The sequence below is a fragment of the Nelumbo lutea genome, chromosome 6, assembly GCF_056320005.1.
Source record: "Nelumbo lutea isolate HS-2025 chromosome 6, American lotus-T2T, whole genome shotgun sequence".
In the NCBI taxonomy this organism is placed as follows: Eukaryota; Viridiplantae; Streptophyta; class Magnoliopsida; order Proteales; family Nelumbonaceae; genus Nelumbo; species Nelumbo lutea.
Genome location: NC_142689.1, coordinates 70,882,334 through 70,906,696, shown reverse-complemented (window position 1 = coordinate 70,906,696; position 24,363 = coordinate 70,882,334). Strand labels below are relative to the sequence as shown.

The following is a 24,363-nucleotide window of genomic DNA, read 5'->3' as shown; positions in this document are numbered from 1 at the left end:
CCTAAAGAAATCCGGTTAGCAAGTTTTATATTTTCAGAAATTTAATCATTATTATTTTTTTTTTTTTGGGGGGGGGGGGGGGGGGGGCGGGGGGCTTTGTCCTTTTTCTTAAAGCTGGTTTTTAGTACTAATCCTTGGGGGTTAAGAATTCAACATGGTTGGCTTCAATCTGTTCAAGATCTTATGTAGTGTGTTTTGATAAATCATGGTGATGGGGATGTGAATGAAATGCTGAGTTGGATTGCCCACATTATTAACATATTATATTTGGTTTTGCAAAAACCGGTTGGCTTTCTAAGTTGGATTTTGTTTAAAATAAATAGTGTATGCAGTATGTACTCAAGTTAAAGCTTTTGTTTTAGATAGAAATAAATTGAAGGTTCAGTCCAAAGGCAACTAAAGACTTGGGCTGCATTTGTTTGCAATGCAAACTCAAATATGTACACAACATGTTTATCCATTTTTCGGCATATGGTTCATATTTTAAACCGTTTTTACATTCATCCTGTCCCATCATTAACTGCTCCAACTATCTTATTCTCTAATGCCTCAACTTTAATCAAAAAGTTAATTATCAAATGAATACAAATTTATATCCAAAAAATAGGTACAGTAATGATTATTTTTAGAAGAATACAAAAGTGTCAGAAAATACAATTTTACTTTGACAATCATTATTTTTTTACATTTCAAACAAACGCTCACAAACACAAACCGGAGTGTATAAATACCCCAATTCGGTGTTTGTAACACAAACAAACGCAACCTTAAGGTGTGATGTTTTGGAAAGCTCTTTTCTTTTTTTGTGATGGAGCTTGTCCTGATAATAATTTAGGATACAATGGATTGTTATCCTCATCATTTTTTATGAAGTATAGGCAGTTTTGGAAGCTAAGTTACAAGTACTCGAATTTTAGCGAATTCGGCATCAGTCAGTGCAAGGCCCGTTTGAACATCCTAATGCAATTGATGTAGGGGTAAACCTGTTCTACATCAATGAGGAACCCATGGAATTATAAACGTCCTCATCTGTCAGCTCTGGATATGTTAAACCTAGAATTTCTCTAGACCACAAAATGCAATCTGTGGAACGTCCCAATGGTAAAGATATACCGCATTTATGATCTCCCATGCATTCATATCGTGCACTTACGATGAATTAAATTGCGGGAAACCAAAGAGATGCTGGACGCCATGAGAATGAATCAATAGTTTACAAGCAAAACTTAGACACTCGAATGGGAGAAGCATACACTCGGTGGAGTTATCTGAATTTTTAAAAAATAATAAAAGGATTCATGCTCAATCTCAGAACCTTCATTCATAGGAGCTTCAGCAGTATATCCCGAGGTTCCAGAGCTGGAAACCAACCAAAATTCGCATCTTTAAAGCCATCGCCGGCGTTTCTTCCCTAATGGCCTTGCTGTACAATCTGCCAGTATCTCCATTAAGAGTACAAGACTGTTAACAGTATGCAGAGGAGGATGCCCAATATAGAGGTGAAAATGTCATTTACTAATATTGTCAATTATCAATTAATTTATCATAAAGATGAGAACATGTCTACCCAGGGAAACTTCAGGTCCATACAGAGTAGACACTAAACTACACAATCATAAAAAAGTGAAGCGCTTACAGCTAAGTGATTAATGCGGGATTGCTTTCTCATGGAAAATAATTGCATTTCTGTACCATTTATAAAAATGATGATAGTACCAATTGTTTAGTCAAAAATCCTCATTTTACTTTCCCTTTTTACCCTCTACTATTTTTGTTTTTTCTGTATTTAACTATCATGAGGTCACATGCTGTCCATCAAAGTTTTTCCCAACATAAAAAAAAAAAATGAAAATGCAAACTATTAACATGGTTGTAGATCCTATAACCAATGGTGGTGGTTGGAGATCCCATAACCAATAATTTATCATTATTTATGTTTTTGCTGAAATCATATATCAATCAATCATTCTATAAATTCACCCTGATATTTAGAATAAAAATTAAAAATTCATGAACCTCACTTAGGATTAACATAGTGCATGTGAAATCATCTAAACACCAAAACTTGAAAAGAATACAAAAGACACCTCTTATTGAATTAATATTAATTTTAGTTAGATAATAAGAATCCTATTATGGGCTTAATATTAATTTAGGGTTTGTTTGGATACTTTTCCTATTTATGGGTGAAAGATAGCAGTAGACTCGATAAGAAGGATTCAATTATATATTATAGTCATGTTATGGTTTTCTAGAAAGAGGTTTCACATTCAATGGACCATAAGAAATATATCTTCTCCAAAGAAGGAATCATAATTAAAATTATATGAATGTTTAATTTTGATCAAAAGTGAAATATAGAAAAGAAACGCTACTTATGGGAAGAAACTTTCATATGCTTTTGGAAGAAAATAAAATAATTTAAAACTCTTGAAAACAGGACCTAGCCCTCTCCCTCTCCTTTCCACGGTGAAGAGGAAGATAACCAACAACTAAGAAGACAAGGGCACGAATGGTGTGGCTGCATGGTTTTGGAGCAAAAAGCAAGAATAAATTTTGATCTGTTGTTTAGTTACCAAAAAGAATAAAAGTTCAGATCTGTTTTATGATCCATTGTTAAAAAAATCAAATCATTTTATTAAACTGATGATATCCTAGAATATGAATACCATGCCTAACCAGTGGTATAAATTGGAAAGACATACCCCATTTCATCACCTAAACCCAAAAGGTCTAAGTTATAATCTGTTAAGAACATTCATCATTAACATGTTGGTCTTGAAAATAGAAACAAATTAATCAAAGGCATTTTCGCTTGAGTGAGGGGAAGAGATAAATAGAGAAGTGAATTTGAAAGAGAAGATCATAACTAATCTTTGGAGGGAGAGGAATGGTGACGAGTGTTTTGAGGAAGAGGACAAAAGATATTCCGAAGACCATAGCTACTACAATTCACTAGCCTAGACATTGTATTAACTATTAAGGTTGGATTTTTTTTTAAGTTGACATAAATTTATTACATGTTTATAAGTTGAATACTGAGAAAGTGAACTCCCATAACAATATTCTACGTTAAAAATGGTTAGGTAGAATAAAGAAATGTTTTTGGCCCTCTAATAGTATCAACTTAAATATAGATGGGGGAAGTTTTCATGAGGTTAAAAGTTCCATAGTGCCCCAATCAAATGTGAAAATATTATACACTAAAAAAGTCAAAATATTATTATACTATAGTGTCTCCATCTTGTTACCAAAACCATTGATTAAAAGTTTTTTTCTTATGTTTCATAGGGCTACACAAATGGGGTAGCTCATCCCCTTAACCCCCTAACCCAGGTGGCAGTGGGATATGATCATCAACAAGTGAGACAATTGACAAGGTATAGGATGCCAAATGCCACTATGGGTTTGGATTAGATTGTAGCTACTAAAGACCTAAATCCAAGTCCTTCCCAAGTTGAGGTCAATACCATATTTTCATCCCAAATTAGATTTTTGTTATCATACTTGATTTGCATTAGTGAATTTAATTATATTTTTAATTATTGATTTTTGCATTTATCGTGCATCGCACAGGCTTCTCAATTAGTATTTACTAAAACTCCAGAAACAGACTAGTTATTTGGCTAGTCGGCTATAAACTGTACATCCAACCTAAATAATACAAAAACATGAAAAAAAAACGACGATGCAATTACAAAAGCTGATGAACGTGCAATGAAAGAAAATGAAAAGACTAGGTTATAAATATGATTGCATATAGTGATAATTAAATAAAACTAATGTAACTTGATCTCTTTGCAAAGATGAGTAGAATCAGAAAAATGACAGGAAATATTCAAGTGCTTTGGATGAGAGAATTAATTTAAACACTATTGAGGCATAACATCCAATCACTTCTAAAACCAGGACTTGACATGTTCACTCTCCTTGATCAAACCATGCCATGTCACAAATAAAGTAATGTCTGGAGGTTGATTTGCTGGATTGACTACTGTAGCCGAATGCTTAGCATGTGACCATATGCTACCAGTATGTCACAGGTAAATATTTCTTTAATTTGGTCTATCCATTGAGCATCTTTAAGTTTCATGTCTTGGCTGATAAGATTGAAATGCTGACTAGAATTAAAAGCACTTGATATTTTCATTGCAAATTCTTTTTTTCCTTCTATTTTAGATTGAACCATGAAACTTATGTGCCTTCAGTTTCAAGAATGCACCACATCCTTCTATTTTCAGTTATCAATATGCTCAGAAGGGAACAAATAAAACATGTGAGAACAAAACGAAGGCCATTGAATATACCTGTACATGATGTGCGTAATCAATTGTTAAGGTGATCATGGGGCAGCATCTCTGATGCTCATATTCAGACTGTTACGCATGGTTCGTCTTCCAATTCCTGCATTGCCCTTTTGCATCATAGCAACAAACTCACCATAGTCTATCCTGCCATCCTGAAAACAGCAGAATTTTGAATTTCAATCTACTCCAAAGTTTTTTTTTTTAAAGGAGATCATAAGAAACAATCAAGGCTTATTTTAGCCAAGTTAGAAAATATGTTGGTTAGAACATGCACCACCAACCTCCCTGGCTGGTTAACTGTGAAGTACATGTGATGCACTTGCAGAGAATCTGGAACCCATAACTTGACAGGTCTGACATTCACCAGCATGTGCTATAGCCAATTATGTTTCACCTGGGAAACATCCTAGTGGGAGACACTCTTGCATAGATAGGATGTAGTTGCTAACATGCATGAAACATGCCTGCCTTCTCATATGATAATAGATTCTCTTTAAAGGAAAAAAAAAAAAAAGAGAACAAAGAACAGAGAAGCATGGAGCCCATTTATATCCAAATACAAAATGATGCATGGTTACAAGTTACAACCACACACACAGCTAAACAAGGTTGGCATCCAGAATTTTATATATTCCTTGTAGCCTAAGTGGTGTTTTCCTATATATAACCATTAAGCTGTTTCTACCTATCAGTTTCCACAAACTCATGTTAAGCCTAATGGATAAATTTGCTCAGCTGTAGATACAATTGATGATCTAACACAAAACCTGCATAGTTTTATAAACACCAGTAGAACAACATCTCTTTGGTTACTCCTGTGGATTATTTCATAGAAGGGGGTATATTTATCCATAATATGAAGACAAGGGACCTTCAGGAAACACAAAAGTTTCATGGAATAGGGCAGTCTAAAAGCAGAAAGTGTACATTACTTACATTATCCTGATCAACTTCTTTGATAATATCTTCCACAAGAATGTCTGTCATATGATGATCAGCACATGCTTGCTGAAGCTCATCGACTGTAATATAACCACTCCCATCCTTGTCAAAGTATGAAAAGGCAGCAATAAGATGTTCCTCACGTTCCAGCTTGTTAAGATGAACTGTGGCAGCAATAAATTCTCCATAGTCAATGGTTCCACTGTTGTCCACATCGGCCTGAAAATGGTAAAACTCAGTGAGTTGAATCAAATTATAGTATTGAAAAACTCCTAAAACATTCTCAGGCCTCCTCTTTTTGTGCGTGTTTGTGTTGAGGGGATTCGGGGTTGTTACTTTGTGTGTGTGTGTGTGTAACCACAGAAAGAAGCCACACAATTACATTCTCCCTTAACTTCTTTTTTTGATAATTGAATTGTAAGTTTCATTAATCAAGAGCATAAAGATATACAAGCAGCCCAAGAAGAGGCACAAGATGCTACCTCCCCTTTAAGATAAGGAAAATGGAGGAAGGCTTCAACTCCTACTATTCCACCTCCCCTTTTAGTTGACTACACTTTCTAAGACTAAACAAGTTAAATTTGCAGAGTAGCCCCATACAAAGAAACCCCTTGTTTAGCAAGAAAATCAGCCAAAGCATTTGCTGATCTTCCACCCATTGAAATCTAATTGTTATGTTCCTTGTAAACCAGTAAACTTTTTTTAGAGTCCCCTTCAATTAGTAAATTCTCCACTCCGGGTTGGTTTGCAATCTGTATCCCTTGTACAGCAGCTAGAAGCTCAGCTCTTGTAGAGTCACCTATTCCCACTAGTCCTGAAAATAAAGAGAGAATGTTGCTGTCTTCAAAGTTCAGCTTTACAAAACCCTTCATAGGAGGTGTCCATCTTGCTTGAATTCAAATATTCTTAGACAAAGTAATAGCCACTGCTAACCAACTCCTTTGAATATCATCAAAGGAGTAACTTTCAAAGAGTTTTAAGGATTTCAGCCAAAGAATTGCCTTTGTAAATATGCACTCTGACTTCAAATAGGCTTCTTTCCTTTTCTTGGAGTATTCTGGCATTCCTTTCTTCCCAAATAGTCCAAGGGAGAGATGCTCTAATACATTTCAACATAATTCTCCCTCTTTTCATGGGCCACCCAAAGATAGATGGATTAAACAACATATTTACTTCAAATGACAAGTTCCACCCACACCCAAACAAAACAAAAACCCAATTCCAAATAACTACAACAAAGAAACAAAATATCAATAAATGGCACCAGTCCTCATTCTGTGCTATGCAAAGAGTACACCAAATTGGAGATAAACGCAAAGAAGTTCTCTTCTTTTGCAGGTTGTCCAAAGTATTAACCTTACCATTGTAAACTTCCTAGCAAAAAACAGCTAATTTAGGGGGAATAGGCCTAGAATAGACTTCTTTGACTAGAAACACCCAAGGAACGGAGTTAGAGCAAAGGGGTTTGAAGAAAGAAGCACAAGTACAAAAAGCTATCTACACTGGAACAAAGTTTGTGGAAAGTGATACTGCAGGTGATGAAGTTATTGTGGTGAAGCAAAGAGAGGGTTGGTGAGGGGGTGAGAGGGTGAGGAACTGAGATGGGAGAATTTGTGGAGGTAGGCCGTTGGAAAAAAGCTTTGAAGGTTGAATCTAAGGAGCTCCTATTTGTGGAACTGAGATTAAATGGTCAGCTGAGCTTGAAAATCAGGGAAGCAAAGAGAGGGATGGTGCTGTTAGAAGGTTTAGGGGTAATTGAAGGGCTCAAGAAGTTTGTGGAAGGTGCAAGTAACAAAGGCAAGCAAAATAGTTGGAAAGAGCTTCTCTCAGAAACTGGAAGAAGGTTTGTTGTAGAATGTAAGAGAAACCTTAAAGGTTACTTTATTTCCTTGACAGAATTTTTTGGCAAGGGTAGAAAGCAGATGATCTGCTTACCAGAAGGAAGGAAGAGTCAGGGCTGGAAGGCAGTTCATGGCGTCTTAGGTGAACTATGGAACGCTTGAGTGCTAAAAGAGAAGCAATAGTAAAAAGGAAGATAAGCAGTTCCAATAGTATGGTGAACAATATCAAGCAAGAGCACATTTATTTTAACACCTTTTGAGAAGGACAAGGCTTTGCTGGATCTGCTTGAGAACAGAGTAGAAGTTGAGGCTTTAAATATCCAAGCTAAACTTGGAAACTTCACAATATCAAGATGGTGTCTGGGATCAAACTCCAAAGATTTCTTTGTTGAAGATAGAGTGACGGTGCGTCTCTTAGGTCTTCCCTTTCACTTGTGGAAGCAAGAAACTGCTGAAGCCATGGCTTTGATGAGGAGGGGTTAGTGGAGAGGAGGGAAAGGAATGAGGGTAGAGATGGAGAGGATTACGGGGAGAAAGCAGGGAAGGAGGGAGGAAGGTTGGAGAGGAAAGAACTGAGGTGGGACTAGAGGAGAGAAAGGAAAGACAGGTGGACAAAGATGAAGGGGATTATGTAGGAAGGATAGGGGTGGTGGAATCGGTGAGAGAAGACACGATAGCAGAATTTGTAGGGAAGTTGGGATGTAGGCTAGAAGATTTGAACGAGTTGAAAGAAAGTTTACAGAAGAGGAAAATGCATATCATAACAAAGAAGAGGAGATTGAGTGAAGTAGAGAGATTAAAGAGAGATGTAGAAGGATACAAGAAGCTCGAGGTAAAAGGAGATAGAAGGAAAGGGGGAAAGTAGTGGGTAGGTGGCAAGGGGTTTTTAAAAAGAAGCGGAATGAAGATTCTTAGTTGGAATGTGAGGGGAATTGGGAGTGCGAAGAAGAGAGCAACAATAAAAGAGGTAATAAGACGGTATGACCTAGACATTGTGTTGTTGCAAGAGTTTAAGAGAATGGAGTTTAATGATAAGTGGGCAAGGAGTGTATGGAAAGCCAGGGGGATTAGCTGGGTAGCGGCTCCATGGGTGCTTCCAAGGGGATTGTAACAATGTGGAAGAGGGATGTGGTTGAAGGTCTGGAGGAGTTGACCGGAAAGTACTCGGTTTCCATGAAATTTAAGCAGCAAGAGAATGATTATATGTGGGTGCTCACAAATGTTTATGGACCGAATGACTACAGAGAGAGAAAGGAGCCGTGGGAGGAACTAGTTGATGTTAGAGGGTTGTGGGATGGGCCTTGGCGCATGAATGGGGATTTCAATGTGATTAGATTCTCAGAGGAATCCAATAAGGTTAACCAGAGGGTGACAAAAAGCATGAGGAAGTTTAACAGTTTTGTGGATGCCTTTGAGCTTAAAGAGATTCCCCTAGCACATAAGGCATTTACATGGTCAAATTTCCAATCTAGACCCATTTGCTCTAAGCTGGATAGATTCCTGTTCTCTTTGGATTGGGAAGAACATTGGGGAACCTTGGCTTCTAGAGCTCTCCCAAGGGTGACCTCGGATCACTAGCCCCTAGTGTTATGTAAGGAGGAAAGAAGGTGTGGAGGTCCTACCCCCTTTAGATTTGAAAATATGTGGTTACTTCATCCAGGGTTTCCTAACAAAGTGAGGGAGTGGTGGCATGAGTGTAACCCGCTGGTGGAGTGGGAGGGGATGGGATTCCATAAGAAACTACAATTCTTGAAAGCAAGAATCAAGGAGTGGAATTTGATGGAGTTCGGGAGGATAGAAAAAAGAAAGGGAAACTTGATGAAGAAGATTGAAAGTCTTGACTTTAAAGAGGAAAGGGGAGAATTTGGAGAGGAAGACAATGACCTCAAGAGAGAATTGAGAAGACAGTTAGAGGACTGCCTGCACAAGGAGGAAATTAGCTGGAGGCAAAAATCTCGATGTAAATGGTTGAAAGAGGGAGATAGAAACACTAGGTATTTCCACTCTCTAGCAGATGGCAGGAGAAGGAAGAACTTTATCTCCAAATTGGAAGTGGATGGAGTTGAGTTAGTACAGCAAGAGAAGATTGCCAGGGCCTGTGTGGAGCACTTCATATCTATTCTAAGAAGGCCTGTGAGTAGAAGGGTGTGGGTAGAAGGTTTGGATTGGCCAGATGTAGGGGTGGAGAACAGGAGAAGGATGGAAATAAGCTTTAATCTAGAAGAGATCAAGGAGGCTGTGTTTTCTATGGATAGAACAAAAGCTCCAGGGCCGGATGGGTTTACAATGGATTTTTATCAAGATTGTTGGGATATCTTGAAAGATGATCTCTTGCGGGTGTTTGAGGAGCTTTTCAGGAGAGGAATTGTCAATCCGGGTGTGAACTCTACATTTATAGCCTTAATTCCAAAAACGAAAGATGCACCCACCCGAAGGATTTTAGGCCAATAAACTTGGTTAATAGCTTGTACAAGATCATTGCAAAAGTGTTGTCTTTGAGGCTAAAGAAGGTACTGCCATATATCATTGCACACTATCAATGAGCTTTTGTGAGTGGAAGACAAATTACATATCAGATTTTAATTGCTAATGAGAGTGTGGAGAACTTTAAGAGGGATAAGAAGAAGGGAGTGGTCTGTAAGTTGGACTTGGAAAAGGCTTATGACTTGGTGGACTGGGAGTTCTTGAGGAAAGTCTTAACTAAATTCGGGTTTGGGGCTAGATGGTGTAAGTGGATCATGGGATGTGTCTGGAATTGTCATTATTCAGTGCTAGTGAATGGGACAGTGGTAGATTTCTTTCCAGCCAGTAGGGGTATAAGACAAGGAAACTCCCCTTTTTCTTTCTTGTTCATTTTAATTGCGGAGGTTTTGGGGAAACTGATTCACAGAGCAGATTCTAGAGGGCTCATTAGAGGCTGGAGGGTTGGGAGGGTGGAAACCCCCCTCACTCACTTACAATTTGCTGATGACACGATTCTGTTTTGTGAAGGCGGTGATGTGAGGTTTATCAGGAACTTAAAGTCAGTGATACAACTGTATGAGCAAATGTCCAATTTGAAGGTTAACCTTGGGAAAAGCTGTGTAGTGGGGGTGAATTTGGAGGAGGGAGAGATCAGGGAGAGTGCTGAAGTGCTGGGGTGTGAAGTTTTGGGGTGGCCTTAACTTAGGATTACCATTAGGTGATAATCCCATGAGAGAGAGTTTTTGGAACCCGGTGATGGAAAGGTTTGAAAAAAGATTGGTATCCTGGAAAAAAACTACCCCTCTCTCAGTGGGAGAATTACACTAATTAAGGCCACGTTTGCTAACTTACCCATCTTTTTTATGTCGATGTTTAAAATCTCAATGAAGATTGCTAACAGATTAGAGAAGATAATGAGAGATTTCCTGTGGGAACCGAGAGAGGAGAAGAGGGACCATAGAGTTAGTTGAGAAATAGTGTGTAGGAGTAAGTCCTGTGGTGGTTTGGGGCTTGGGAGTATTAGGAGAAGGAATATGACTCTATTGGGGAAGTGGTTGTGGAGGTTTCCTATGGAGAAGGAGAAGCTATGGGCTAGAATAGTGGCAAGTATACACGGGTTGGAGCACAATGGATGGGACGCTGGAATCAGAGCTAGGATCACAAGCAATTCTCCTTGGAAAGCCATTCATGACCTGCTACCAGTTTTCTTCCCTAATATCAGGTATGACTTGAATTCCAGTAACTCCATAAAATTTTGGGAACAAACCTGGGTGGGGAGTGCCCCTCTAAATGATCAGTTTCCGTCTTTGTATGCTCTTTCTGATTTAAAAAATGAGTTGATCTCGTCTTTCACCACCCCATCCTCTTCCACTTCTGGGATTGGGTGGAACTTGGGTCTAAGAAGGGATTTGAGGGACTCAGACTTCGACTGTATTTCGAGCCTTCTTACACTTCTTGATAACGTTGTCTTAGACCCCACTAGGGCGGATTCTAGAATTTGGACACCTACCCCCAATGGCATTTTCTCTTGTGCTTCGTTCTTCAAAGTCTTAAGTTAGTCCACCAGTCCTACCTTGTCCCCTTTCCCTGTTGATGAGGTTTGGTGCAGAGCTATACCTCCTAGGATTGGTAGTTTTTGTTGGGAAGCCTAACTGGAAAGAATCAACACTAGTGATCTACTCCAAAAGAAGAGACCCAATACTTGCTTGTCACCTCAGTGATGTCTTCTGTGTAAAGCAGATGGGGAGACTGGTTTTCACCTAATGGTGTCTTGCCACTTCGCGAGGTCATTGTGGGATTGGGCTTTCTCCTTATTTGGATGGTTAAAAAGGGGAAGGACAATGTGGAGAGGACTAAGAGCTGCAGTTGTTGGACACTGTGGAAATATTCACAGATTACATTGTGGATGACATGTTGAGGAAGTGGGGTGAAATTGCAAATTGCGGGCAGACCAAGTCAGTAATGAATGTGGCTTGGACCCCCACCACCTAGTGGATTCTTGAAATTAAACTTTGATTGATGTAGTAGGGGAAACCCGGGACAATCGGGGATCGGGGGTGTTTTTAGGGATGAAAATGGGGTCACCTCTGCTATGTTCTCAGGCCCAATTGGAGTGGGTGACTCCCTTAGAGCTGAGATCTATGCAGTTATGGAAGGAGTCCGGAAAGCTAAAGATTTGAACATCAAGAAACTTATAATTGAAGGGGATTCAGAGGGGGTGATAGGGTGGCTGACTAAAGATAAAAATGATTTATGGAAGTATAATAATGAGAAGAGGAAATTCAAGTGGTTGGTGCGGGAGATGGAAGTTAAGACATGTTGGATTAAAAGATCTGCTAATTCCCTAACTGACAATTTAGCTAAACAAGGGGCAGAAAGGGATTCATTGCTTTGGGCTAAGCTGTAACGTTAGTGTCTTTGTATTTTCTTTTTTCCTTTCTTGAAACTCTTTGTGACTCTTGGAAGATAAGTGTGTTTGTCTTACACTTGTAAATTTTCTACTGATGAATTAATGAAAGTGTTATTGATCAAAAAACAAAAAAAAAGAAGCACAAGTAAAAGAACCTTTTGAGGTCAAGGTCCAAATCCTTCTATCAGGTTTGAGAGGGTCCAGACAAGTAGAGTCAAGTTCAAGTAAAAGTTCAGAAGCACAAGTAGATTAATCAACCCTCAACCTTCTACTGAATCCAATAATAAGACTTCTTTCCAAACTCCCAAGTTACTTCACAAAAATAACACAATATTCTTCAGCCATAGCATGCAATAGCAACCATCAAGGAGCACAAATACAACCATATTTCTATGGAAGAAAATATTCTTACCGCATCCATAAGGGCACGGATTTCTGACTCCTTCATATTAGAGCCATATCTTTTCAAGCCAGCTTTTAGTTCATCAAATGTGATTGCACCACTGTTGTCGGTATCCATTGCCTTAAACATCTCTCTTAAACCAGCAATTTCCTCCTCAGAGAGTCTTTCAGCTATTACCTGATACCACACAGGAAAAAAAAATCAGATAATCCAATAATAGGAATTCTTTCCAAAAAGAATGTCATTTATGATCTGGAAAGTAATGGAAATTGGCCAAGTATCAAGTCATATTTCAAAATAAATTTTCAAATCAGTATGTAGTGGAACAATTTTTTAAAGTTGGCCCAACTGGAATATATAATAATGATTGAGGAACTACCCAAGGAACAAGTAGGTTGGTCCAAAGTATGTCCTAATATCTCATATAATGTAATAGATTGCATCAAATAACCACTCACCCGCAAAGCCATCTTCTTTAATTTATTCATTGCAGAGAACTGCTTGAGGCGAGTAAGAACAGCTGGATCTAATGCTCTGTCAGGAGCAACACCATTTTCACAAATCCAGGGATGACCTGAATTTGACATGCAAGAGAAGTATTACATTACTTTGATGGAATATACTGATTCAAGGAACCATTTGAATCTAATGTATGAGATAAACATTAAAGCTTTCTGGTTTCCATGAACAAGAAACACTGAAGAATATTCAAGATTTCACAAAGATATCAGAAGGAATGATTGCAAGCCAGCTAGTGAAACTTAATAAGAAGCATTCCACTGTAGAGTATTATACAAATACAAGTAACCATGAAGACTAACAACTCTTTTTAGTTTAACAAACTCACATTCTTAATCCATATCTAATATAAGGTGGAAAATTTTCTATGCAACTAAAATCATAGTTTAAAATGTCCCTAAATTCCCTAATATTTCCACAACATATTTCCATTTCCATGGGTAGCAACACAAAATTTTATTAGACTCAACACATTGCCCAGTGAACACTACCAGCACCATACGGAGTACAAGAGCTAGTATTATAACATAAGTTGGTGACAAATATTGTAGATATGTGTAGTAGACATGATTACCACTTTGAGCCAGCTCAATATTCATTTCAAACATGAAGCTAAATATTAGGTTTTGTTTGTGTAATAGGTTATTCGGTTGATCTGTTAGAATCATTTACATTTTCTATAAGTTCAAATCTTGCTTTAACTCATTCTATTGTGTAGTTTTGAATCTTAAGGTTTTCAGAACATATTCTTTTGTTTATAACCTTAATTTCTTCTCTTTGTTTAATGATATGGAAGAAGAAAATAATTTAAAAAGGTGTGCCTATGCTTCTTTTATCATTTCATAAAATATATTCTATATTTTTGCATATTTTACAATGTTTCTACCATGTCTATAATTTTTACAATATTTCCAACATTTCTGACATGCTTCCTATATTTGGACGATCAATATTTCCACTAACATCAACATTTTAAACCTTGACTCAGGCTACAGCCATTAGGATATGTTTTAGAGGCTGAAATTGTAGGGAAAAAACTTTCAGATAGTGAGGCACTAAGACGATATTTGCAGAAAACACTTATAACAAGCAATTGGTGGAACAAATTGGTATGTGAAAATCTACCTGATCATATCACTTGCATTAGATTTTCTTCTTCTGGAAACTACTACAACCACTCTAGTTATAAAAGATGGGCTCAAATCACATGAATTGTACATAAAGAAAAATAAAATAAAATGGACTAGTGAATCAACTAGGGTAACATGATCATCGAGAAAACGGTTAGGTCAGTCCAAAAAAATGATAATTTCGTTTTTTGAACCCGTTCACAGGTAGGTTCTTCTGATGAACAAAATTAGGGATTGGGAGAAGGGTAGAGAAAATAACATACATAGTACTTCATGAGCAGTCAAACGCTCAGAGGGCCGAGAACAGAGCATCTTCCGGATAAGATCCTTGGCACTGTCTGAGATTAGTGGCCAAGGGTCTGATTCAAAGTCAATGACTCCTTTCAGCACTGCATCAAAAATCCCTTGCTGTGTTTCTGAAATCCAAACAGTAAAAAGTTTTTCAGTATAACTTGCACTGGGAAGTAACAAATCATGAAGCCTTGATATATCATCAAATATACCTGCCCAAAAAGGTGGCACACCACTTAGTAATATATACAGTATAACTCCTGCAGTCCATACATCTGCCTCTGGTCCATAATGCTTGCAAAGCACCTCAGGAGCAACATAATATGGGCTTCCAACAACGTCGGTAAATACTTGCCCTGAAGTAGCACAAAATAAATGCCAACCAGATGCTTGAAATCAAACTGGAACTGGCATAGGAATTGAAGTCCATGGGAAACTAGAAAGAATAACATCTAAAGAACATCAGTTGGGACAGAGCTTAGATGATGATGATCTGAAGAACAATTGTTAATGGCTGATTCTCCTCATACAAGTACCAATATTAAATTAAGAGGAAGAATCATGTAAGTCTTCTACAAATTTCAATAGCATCAACCCAGACCATCCAATCAATAGGCCACAGCCTCAAGAAATTAAAAAGCACCCCAACCAGGTGATCAATTCAATATCTGCCAGTCAATTTTTCTTCTATAGTCTGAGACAGAGTCTAGAACTTAATAAAACAAGGATGGAAAAAGGTACTTTTAGTACGGCAATAATAGAAGACTGGTGGCCTAGAAAGGAAAATCTACTGGATAAATTCGTTGAAAATTTTGAGAAAACAATTATGAAAGTTTGGAGAACACATATACTCCCACTATAATTTTTTTTTACCTGGCTTAAAGAAAACCGATAGCCCAAAATCAATGGCTTTGAGAGAGAAATCATCATCTTTGTTGACTAGCAAGAAGTTCTCTGGCTTCAAATCCCTATGCATAACCCCAAGCGAATGACAGGCTTCAACAACCCCCACAATAATCTTGGTGAGCTCAGCTGCCTTCCTCTCGCTGTAGTGACCTCGTTGAATGATCCGATCAAACAATTCACCCCCAGCACAGAGCTCCATGACAATATGAACATATAAGGGATCTTCATAGGCCCCCTTGATGGTGACGATGTTCTTATGGCCTGATAGATGGTGCATTATCTGAATTTCCCTCCTAACATCCTCCACGTCCTCGTTGGAGATTAACTTCCTCTTTGAGATGGATTTACAAGCATATTCCTTACCCGTGGCAGTCTCCGTGCATAAATAAGTGGTGCCAAATTGCCCTTGCCCCAACTTACGGCCCAAGGTGTAAAGATCACGGATGTTGGCAGTCTTGTGACCCAACACATAATATGCCTGGTTGTCTGTTCCCCGCCTCATGCTGCGACTTTTTGCCGCTGGACTGATGAGAGGTGAACTTTTGTTTCTCCTGTGGTTTACTTTGCCGATTTCCCCAGCGATAATATGCTTGGCATTCAAACTGCTTGTCGAGTAGTCGGAGGTGGAATGCTGGGAAGTGTTCCTCCTAGAACAGCTGCGATCTATGGGCTCGTTGTAGCCCTCCAAAAAATTGCCTCCAAAAGATCCACGGCATGCGTTGCCCATGAAACAAAGACAAAACACCGGACCGACTTCACAGCTTTTCCCTCATTCAAGGGAAACTAATCAATAAAACTGACACAAAATGGATAAAACGGAAACCTAGTTCAGTTTTATTTAAAGAAAAAACATCCATACTAAGAAGAAAAGACGAAAGAATCAATCTTGCTCGGACTCTTGACGATATAATATATTACCTCCAGCTCCAAGAAGGAATTAGGAAGACAACAAACAAATCCAGAGTCGGAAAAGAGAGCTATATAAATAAAGAAGAATCGTAATTCCAGATGATAACAACGGAAGATCTTGCATCAGTCAAACAAGCTACTCCGAAAACCAAAAGAGAAATCGATGATTTAGGGTTCTATTGGAACTGAAAAGCAATAACTAGAGAAGATAAGCAGATTAGAGTTTTAGAGTTCAGAGATGGAGAAACCAAGACCTCTTACCGGCAGAAATGAAGAAATGGAGCCGACGTTCTGATTTAAAGGAGACGATAAATGGGAAGGCACTTTCATGGCTCTTTTAAGTATCACGTTTGGAGAAGACACAGCATCTTCATGGACAAGGATTCCATTTTTGTTTATCTTGTTCTGGTTTCAGCTATTAACAAATTCAGCGGAACAAAAACAAGAAGCAGAGACAGAGCTGACTAGGTTGTGTCTTTCTCTTATATATACAAAAAATAAATATATAACGTGGAAATAAATAAATAGATAAATCGATTATTCTTTCTGCAACGATAAAACTGATGAAGGAGCCGGAAAGCAAAGCCAAAGAGTGAAAGCCTGAAAGGGGGGAAAGAGAGACGAAAAAGTTAAATTTTTGACCGACAGTTTGGCAGAGCCTTTTATTATTTTATTTTTTATTGTTTGTGATTTGTGAATTATGGAGAAACAGGAAAAGGAAATAGCGGGAGGGAGTAGATTTCGCGTTTTTCAGTGAATAAATGGAGATCAATGGAACCAGACCAGACATACCTCGTATCATAGAGATATTTAGTGGAACCCGTCAAATGGCTATTTGGATTTAGAGATATCATCCACTTAGTTGACTAATTCCTTAATTTCTTACAATTCTGATTAAAGATTTATTGAATAATTTTATTCCAAGCATGCAATCCTACGTTTTCTTACAATTATATAAACCTCGCCTAAGTTTTAATCTCGACATAAACTTCTCCCATTGTTATTAGAACATAAACAATTACCTCCCTTCCCCTTTCCGGTGACCAAACCCCCTAAACAATTTATACAAAGTGCTCCGCTCCATGGTAGTTTTGGCCATATCAAATGTCTCACTTTCGAGGAAGAGGCAGTGTCTAAATCGATTCATCGAAAGGAAGTATCAAATTGGTTAATTGTTTCTTCAAACCAAGGTTTAAAATACCGATATGTATTTTAAATATCAAAAGAAAGTATCAAATCGTTCGATATGTATCATGCCCGTGGCTTCCTGATACATTCTTACAGAGGTTGTATCGGATCAGCCACTGGTTTAGAGGGTAGTCAAGACTTAAACTGGCCCCTCTAAACCGATTTCAAAAAAAAAAAAAAGAGTAAAACTAAAAAAACATCGACACAAGCCGATATGCCAATACACCCTATCGACGTATCGGCCAATATCGATAATTTCAACCTTGCTTCAAACTAATAGGTTAGCTTTGTCTTGTGTTTGGCTGAGTTAGCATAGGCTAACCATAAAGACACTTTGAGTTGGGTAGATCGGTCCTAGACAACAAGTTGGATGTTTCAAGTCAACTGTTTTGATGTTGGTTCTAGTTAGCAGGTTGGTTGTGTGGGTAAAATGGATTTTTTGCTCAATTCTCATAGATGGTGCCAATTGTTTAATTTCCACACATTAGATACTCTTAAAATCATCTTATCTACTTTTGATGTTAATTACTAACTTAGCCATTAGAGTCCACGTCCCGAAGTTATCACCATAGGGCATCTAATGTTCTCTTTTGATCGTAGGTGTTCTATAGCAACCGAGGTAACACCCTTTCAGCCAACATCTCTAACAACTTTCCAATTCTATCCTTGTTGCAAAATTTGATTGCAACAAAAAGAGATAGTAAACGTTAGGTATAAAGAAAGACAAGAAATCTTATGTTGTCAGGAAAAATGTAAACAAGAAGCTCATCAAATAGAAAAGCATGTGCACATATTGCTTGGATGGGCAAGCTACATCCCATCCATGGCTAATGCTAGTACCTCTCAACATAGCCATGTTGAACAAACAGCAATCAACTCTCCAATGTAGGTAGTAGTGCCATAACAATAATCTAGGCTTCTTGTAGCTAATACACATTGGCTCTACCACATGCTTCCTTTATGTTTTGTCCTTCCATTTTTTTTTATTGGAGAAGTACGGACAGGCCCAATGCAGATTTCTGATTTCTACTGTACAATTATAAACATTCAAAATGTTAAAAACCTTCGCTCTATATATCAATGCCCATCAATTCCTGGCCCCGCTATTCCTTTCCTCCACCGAAAATCCCAAATCATATTTAAAATCAATTATAAGAGACGACTAGAAGCAGAGACTATCGACATCTAAATGATGTTAGAACTATCATTTGTCATGATAAAAATCTAGTGAATGTTGTTGGATTTCTTATAGTCCACTAAGCTAAGTGAAAGTTTGGTTTCTCTACAACAGTAAAGTAACTTTGTAAAGTTGTTAGGCTAAGTGAAGTATTGAACGGTGATGTTGGATTTTTTTAATTGTGTACAATAATGCCCTTATCATAATAAGGGCATTTTCTTTCTTTCTTTTATTTTAAGACAAAGCATCCATAAATTACGAAGAATATGTTACAATGAGATCATGTAGGAAACTTGGCTCAAAAGATTGAGTATATACGTTTTATACATAGCAAGCAAACCTCGTTCGTGTGCCATAGGATTAGAACATCTACAAACAAATGATGAGAATGCACAATAAATAAAAGAAGGCAACAAATTTCAGCAGTCATCTAATAGAAATGAGATGTGTTGCTGCCTAGGATGGGGTCTAGGGCAACAAAATAATTTCGCTTCTGGTCAATGGTCAATGTATGTTCAAACTGAGAACAAGGAGAGAACACACTGGAGCGGAGACTTGGACATAAAACTGAGTCGCTCAAGAAAAAGAAAGCTAGAGAGCAAAAGTAAACCGGATGAATCTACCTTGAAGCTACGCACCCCCCTTTTTATGCTTAGCCTTACCATGGAGTAGTGGTTGGAGGCTGTTAGCAGTGGACGACCAAACTCTCGTCCAGCAGATGCCACGTGGCACCATCCCGGACCCTGCCATATGCGCCTATATCAAGATGCACCAAGACAGATATTTTTCGGGTTAATAAAAGCAAAACCTGGACTAATAAGCAATCACTTTTAACAAGGATTGATTCGTGATAAACCAAGTTCCAAAGCAAATCTCAACGCTTAGAGCAACGCATAAGCTGCAGCTGTTTCAACAAATGCCAAGGGTAATTTAACAGCTCTTCCAAAAACAGATTTCCCAGAATTTCTACTCGCACTTGCTTTGTTAGTAGAAGAACCCTCAATATGTATTTTAAGATAAAATCTGTCTCTCGCTTCCGACAACTGAAAAGGTGTACTAAGATCACCGACAACTGGTTTTCCTTGAGCTTCTAGTTCACTCTTCATATGAAGGGGAGTCAGTCAGTACTGGAACTGGAGTGTAATCACAATGTAGAGATTTAGAGGAGTACAAACTACAAAGATTGCCATAAAAGTAGCAGAAACAAGCTAATTAAACGCTCATCATATTGGAACTAAACTGTAGTATCTTTCTTGTTCAAGAAAGTGCATTCAGTAGACTTCACAATTGCTTTGTAAACATAGAAAGAGATCCCGATTCTGATGAACTTACAAACTTTATCGTCGTCAGTGGGTTCATAACGCTCACTGACGAAAGATGATAATGCCATTACAACATTCCTGGTTAGGTATTCGATTGATAGGCTACAAATCAACACGATTTAGTTTATAGGAATGCAGAAGGGTATCTAGTTATTGGGCTTTTGCCATCAAAACATAATCATCGTCCATTGTCCATAGTCCCCTCTTAAGCACATCATCTCTGGCTTAAGCAGTAGGAAATTAATTTAGCACCAAACAAGTTATCAATAAGTTCAGGGACTTCTCTTGTAACCTCCAACTACGAGATATAATTTCACATAATGCATCTCATCGAACAGGTTGGCCTGTCAGATAAGATCCTGAAAATGAAATAGCTAGCGATCACAACCTTTTGTGGGATAGTGTAGTGTCGCCTTAATTCCTTCGCGGCTGCATGTAGTGGCACAAGGCAAAAGAAGTCATCGAACTTAGAACGTGAAATAAGTTAATTGAGACATGGTTGGATGAAAGGAAAGACAGAGAAAAAAAAATAGCAAGTTAGATGGAGGTAGAAAGGGGGTATCTATTAAGGTGTAATCGAAGTAGGGATGGCAACGGGGAGGGTTATGTAAATTCTATATTCTATCCGCATTTCTGAACCTCCTAATCAGTATCCACTCTAAAACTTGTAGCTAGTTGGGTTTTGAGAATCCAAATCCTCCCTACACATGAAAATGCAAAACCCTCCCCCACCCTATCCTCTCTGCATTCAAGGGTAGGATTTGGTAAGGTTTAAAACCCACATCTAATTTCCTATTACTTATTGTTAGGCAATAAATAAGTAAAATAACACAAAATTACAATAAAATTTTCAATTATTTGATTAAGACATGTAGAAAATACATAAACTATCAATTATCCTTTACATAAAATTCAAAATATTATTAAATTCAACACGTAATACATAAAGTTTATATGCTTTCCAATAATATGCAGGTTGGGGAGGGCTGGGTTTAGTCTAATACCATACCCTACATGTATAGGCACTATTATAGAATTCTAAAACCCATTCTTCAAGCAAAAAAACCTGCCTTATTAGAGAGGGTAGGGGCGGGTACCCACCGAGGAGGGTAGAAATTGTCATTCCTAAATTGAAGTAAAGCTCATAAAACAACAAGAGGGAAGAATCACATTAGGTGAGAATTTAGCCCAAAATCTGTCATCATACTGTCCTCACAACACTTGCAGCCCTGCATTGGGAGCACGTCTCATGAATGAAAAAATAAAAGTACAAAGATGTTTCAAATGCAAGACTGTGAGTGTTGTAAATAGGGGGTAAGGACTGAATCCAGCCTTGTGATAACAAGGGGAGGTTTATATGATTGTTGAAAGAACGAAGTTTTTTATGTTACCCTAAAAAGCAATTTATTGATCCATGTAGTTTTCATCTCTTTTCCTTAAAATCTTTGGTAGATATATAACTATAACATTGATAGAAACACTGAACTACATTTCAAATTTAAGAGAAAATTTTGTCCACCATTCATTTAAATGCAAAAATGGTTAGAGATTAGGACTTTTTATAGAAGCTGAGTTGTTTTTTTTGGGGGGGTGGAAATTCCACTTTAGTACCCCGAACTTTAGGGGTAGTGTCAAATTAATACTTAAACTTTCAAAAAGTGTCAAGTTGGTCAATGTCCTTAACTGGCCGTCAATTATCTATTGAAAATGTAAAAACTGCCATTTAAAAGAAAACATTATTCATTGTCTTCTACCTTGAGATTGAACCAGTTGAGGTGTTTGAAATTATAGATCTAGACTAATGAAGTCATTGTCTTCTTCCTTTATATCTAAAATGCATTCTTGTATAATTATTTCTTTACTTTCAGTTATTGTTTCCCTCCATCATGTTTTTTCTCTCTTTCTTTGAAGATAACCAGTTCAATCTCAAGGTAGAAGACAAAAAATAGTGACTTCTTTCAATAGATAATGGATGATTGGTTAACAACATGGACCAACTTGACATTTTTTAAAAGCTTAGGTACTGCAATGACACGTTTGAAGTCTAGGTACTAATTTGAGAATACCCCAAAATTTCAACATACTAATGTGAAATTTTCCCTTTTTTTCTTATTTTGGCCTAGTAAGACCCCTTTTGACATAGGATCCCATATCTAAGAAATGATTTTTTTTTTTTATATGAAAGATTACAACTTACACAAATTGCAAACAAATGTCAGTATTAACCAAAATACTTTATAATAAATTAATAAATCTAATAATATAGAAAACAATAAAAAATAATAAATGGACTGTATAAGCATTTTTCCCTGGCCACGCTTCTAGTTTCACCAACCCCAAAAATGCTCTGCTCTATAGGTTTACTACTAATTTGGATGGGCTCCCATGTTGAGTTGACAATTTTGACCCAACCCACTCATATCAAGACCGGTCACTCGACCCATTAGGGTCAGGGCGGGGTTAGATCGTCGAGGTTACCCATTGATCCTCCATTTTATTCTGTTCGAAAATTTTTCCTCCTTCAACCTTTCTTCTTATCATTTGGGTTTTTCTCCTCTGTATAGGATTGCTAAAATCATTGAAGGAAGCTTCAAACCGACCAACGATTCTTGTTGTTGCTGTTCTTTTTGCCGCCATTTAGGGCTCTGACAAGTTGCTACCACAAGCTGCAACCATTCTCATTACCACCGATTAGGGATTTCTTAGGTCGCTGCCGCCATTCTCATCGCCGTTCATAACTGTTACAGAGCTTCTCCCCAAGCATTGAATCAACAACATTGGTGTGACCTAGCTGATGCTAGTGATTGAACAGAGGAGAGGATTCTGCGATTGAACATAGCAGACGATGGCGGCGATTGAACGGAGGAGAAACAGGGGCGAGTAAAGGAGTAGATAACGTCGGCGAGTGAGACGAGACGATCTAATCCGGGAAGCACCGCCGTAAAAATATTTTAAGATTTTTATCATTTTTCTATATTTTACACTTTTTTTTTGTTAAATCTTCTTTAGTTGAAACGTATAATAAAGAACAAATGATTATTATTTTATCATTTTTTATTATTTCTGCAATTTTTCTTTTATTCTAATTCTAACCTTTGGCTGAAGCATGTATTTTTTGAAAACTTTTATTCTGTTATTTCTGGAATTTCTTTTATCGTTTTCTTGTGACTATTTTTTAGTTGAAATATATAAAATCTTGAATTCTTAATGTTTTATCTATTATCCTGCAATTTTTTATTTTTTGTATGAAAATATATTTTCTAATTTTTTTATTATTCTTTAAATAATTTCTATCAATTTGTGCATTTTCCTCCATTTTTTTTTGTATTTTTTGCATTTCTTGCAATTCTTTTGTATTTTCTTTATTTTTTATGTTTTTTACAATTTCTCTTTTATTTTTTATTTAAAATTTATATTATTTTCTAAGTTTTTTTTTGCATTTTCTGATGTTTTACAGAAATATATATATATTTTTGTCATATATTGTGCTTTTATGCATTTATTTTCATTAAAAAAAAATTGATCTTTTTATGCTTTAATTTTTTGTTTTTGTAGTTTAAATTAGGGTTGTTCATAAGAAGACCCAACCCGACCAAGTCGACCAATCCAGTCCGACCCAACCCGAGTCGGTTGGGTTTTCTTCACTGGGCGGTTTCGGGTTATAAAAATCATAAACCGATGATTTGGTTTGGTTTTAGATGAAATACGAAACCAGCCCAACCCGACTTAGTAGTTAGTTCCTAATTAGTAATTACAACCTACTTAGTTCTTCACTATCGGGTTCATCAAGAGGTATGTTGTAAACATTAAACATGACCCAAGACCCATCACTCATAGTGAATAAAAAAAGAGTACATGAATAAATGTTTGCCTTAAATTTCATTATTTCACCACTACTTATGTATAGTAATAGAGAGCATCTTCTTAGCTTTTGTTGGACCCGACCGGCTTTGGTAGTTTGATCCATCCATCATATAGTTTCCTACATATTGAAATCTTACTCCAGTAAATAGACTCTCAAACTCTGCTCCTTCCACAAAATCTGGATCCATAGATGGGCCACAAAATATTAAGGAAATGTAGATTTCCTTTGGGAACGTAGAGCCAAAAATGAATGGCAACTGAATCACCATTACGTAGAGTCAAAGCCGATCCAAACCGATCAAGTTGGTTTTGCTTAATACGGGGTCAATTTCAATTTTAATTTGGGTAACCCGACCAAATTGGGTCAGTTGGAAAAACATCAATAAACCAACCTAACTTGACCCATGAACAACTTTAGTTTAAATATATAGTTATATGCTTTTAAGAGAAGTTTAGAACAAAGAAAATGTGAAAAAAAAGGGGGTCAAAAGGATGGGTTAGAGAGTCAATTAGAAGTTCAAATGGGTGGGTCAGGGTAAGAGTGGGTTGTGATCCACTTTGACCCACTAACGTGGGTGGCAAATGGGTTAGTGGGTCAATATGGGTGGGTTGGTGCTCAACCCACCTCACCCATTTGCCACCCCTACTCCCGGAGCGTCCAACACAACGCCTCACATACATTCCAACTAGG

General features: G+C 37.4%; 1 protein-coding gene across 5 annotated transcripts; it reads right to left on the bottom strand.

Moving 5' to 3' along the window:
* Nucleotides 1-1,201: 1,201 nt before the first annotated feature.
* LOC148849557 (calcium-dependent protein kinase 26) lies at nt 1,202-17,150 on the bottom strand. 5 transcript variants are annotated; one of them, XM_088949213.1, is made up of 10 exons: nt 16,383-16,905; nt 16,131-16,257; nt 15,180-16,008; nt 14,519-14,662; nt 14,279-14,431; nt 12,825-12,940; nt 12,376-12,543; nt 5,244-5,468; nt 4,308-4,459; nt 1,202-1,432 (listed from the first exon to the last, which is right to left on the bottom strand). In XM_088949213.1, the coding sequence occupies exons 3-9, from the start codon at nt 15,937-15,939 to the stop codon at nt 4,343-4,345; spliced, it is 1,683 nt and encodes a 560-aa protein (XP_088805339.1). In that variant the 5' UTR covers nt 15,940-16,008; nt 16,131-16,257; nt 16,383-16,905; the 3' UTR covers nt 1,202-1,432; nt 4,308-4,342. The 5 variants fall into 5 exon arrangements, with proteins under 5 accessions (XP_088805339.1, XP_088805338.1, XP_088805337.1 ...); XM_088949212.1 differs by lacking the exon at nt 16,131-16,257 and having other exon boundaries at nt 16,383-17,150; XM_088949211.1 differs by having other exon boundaries at nt 14,279-14,662; nt 16,383-16,891.
* Nucleotides 17,151-24,363: the final 7,213 nt, after the last annotated feature.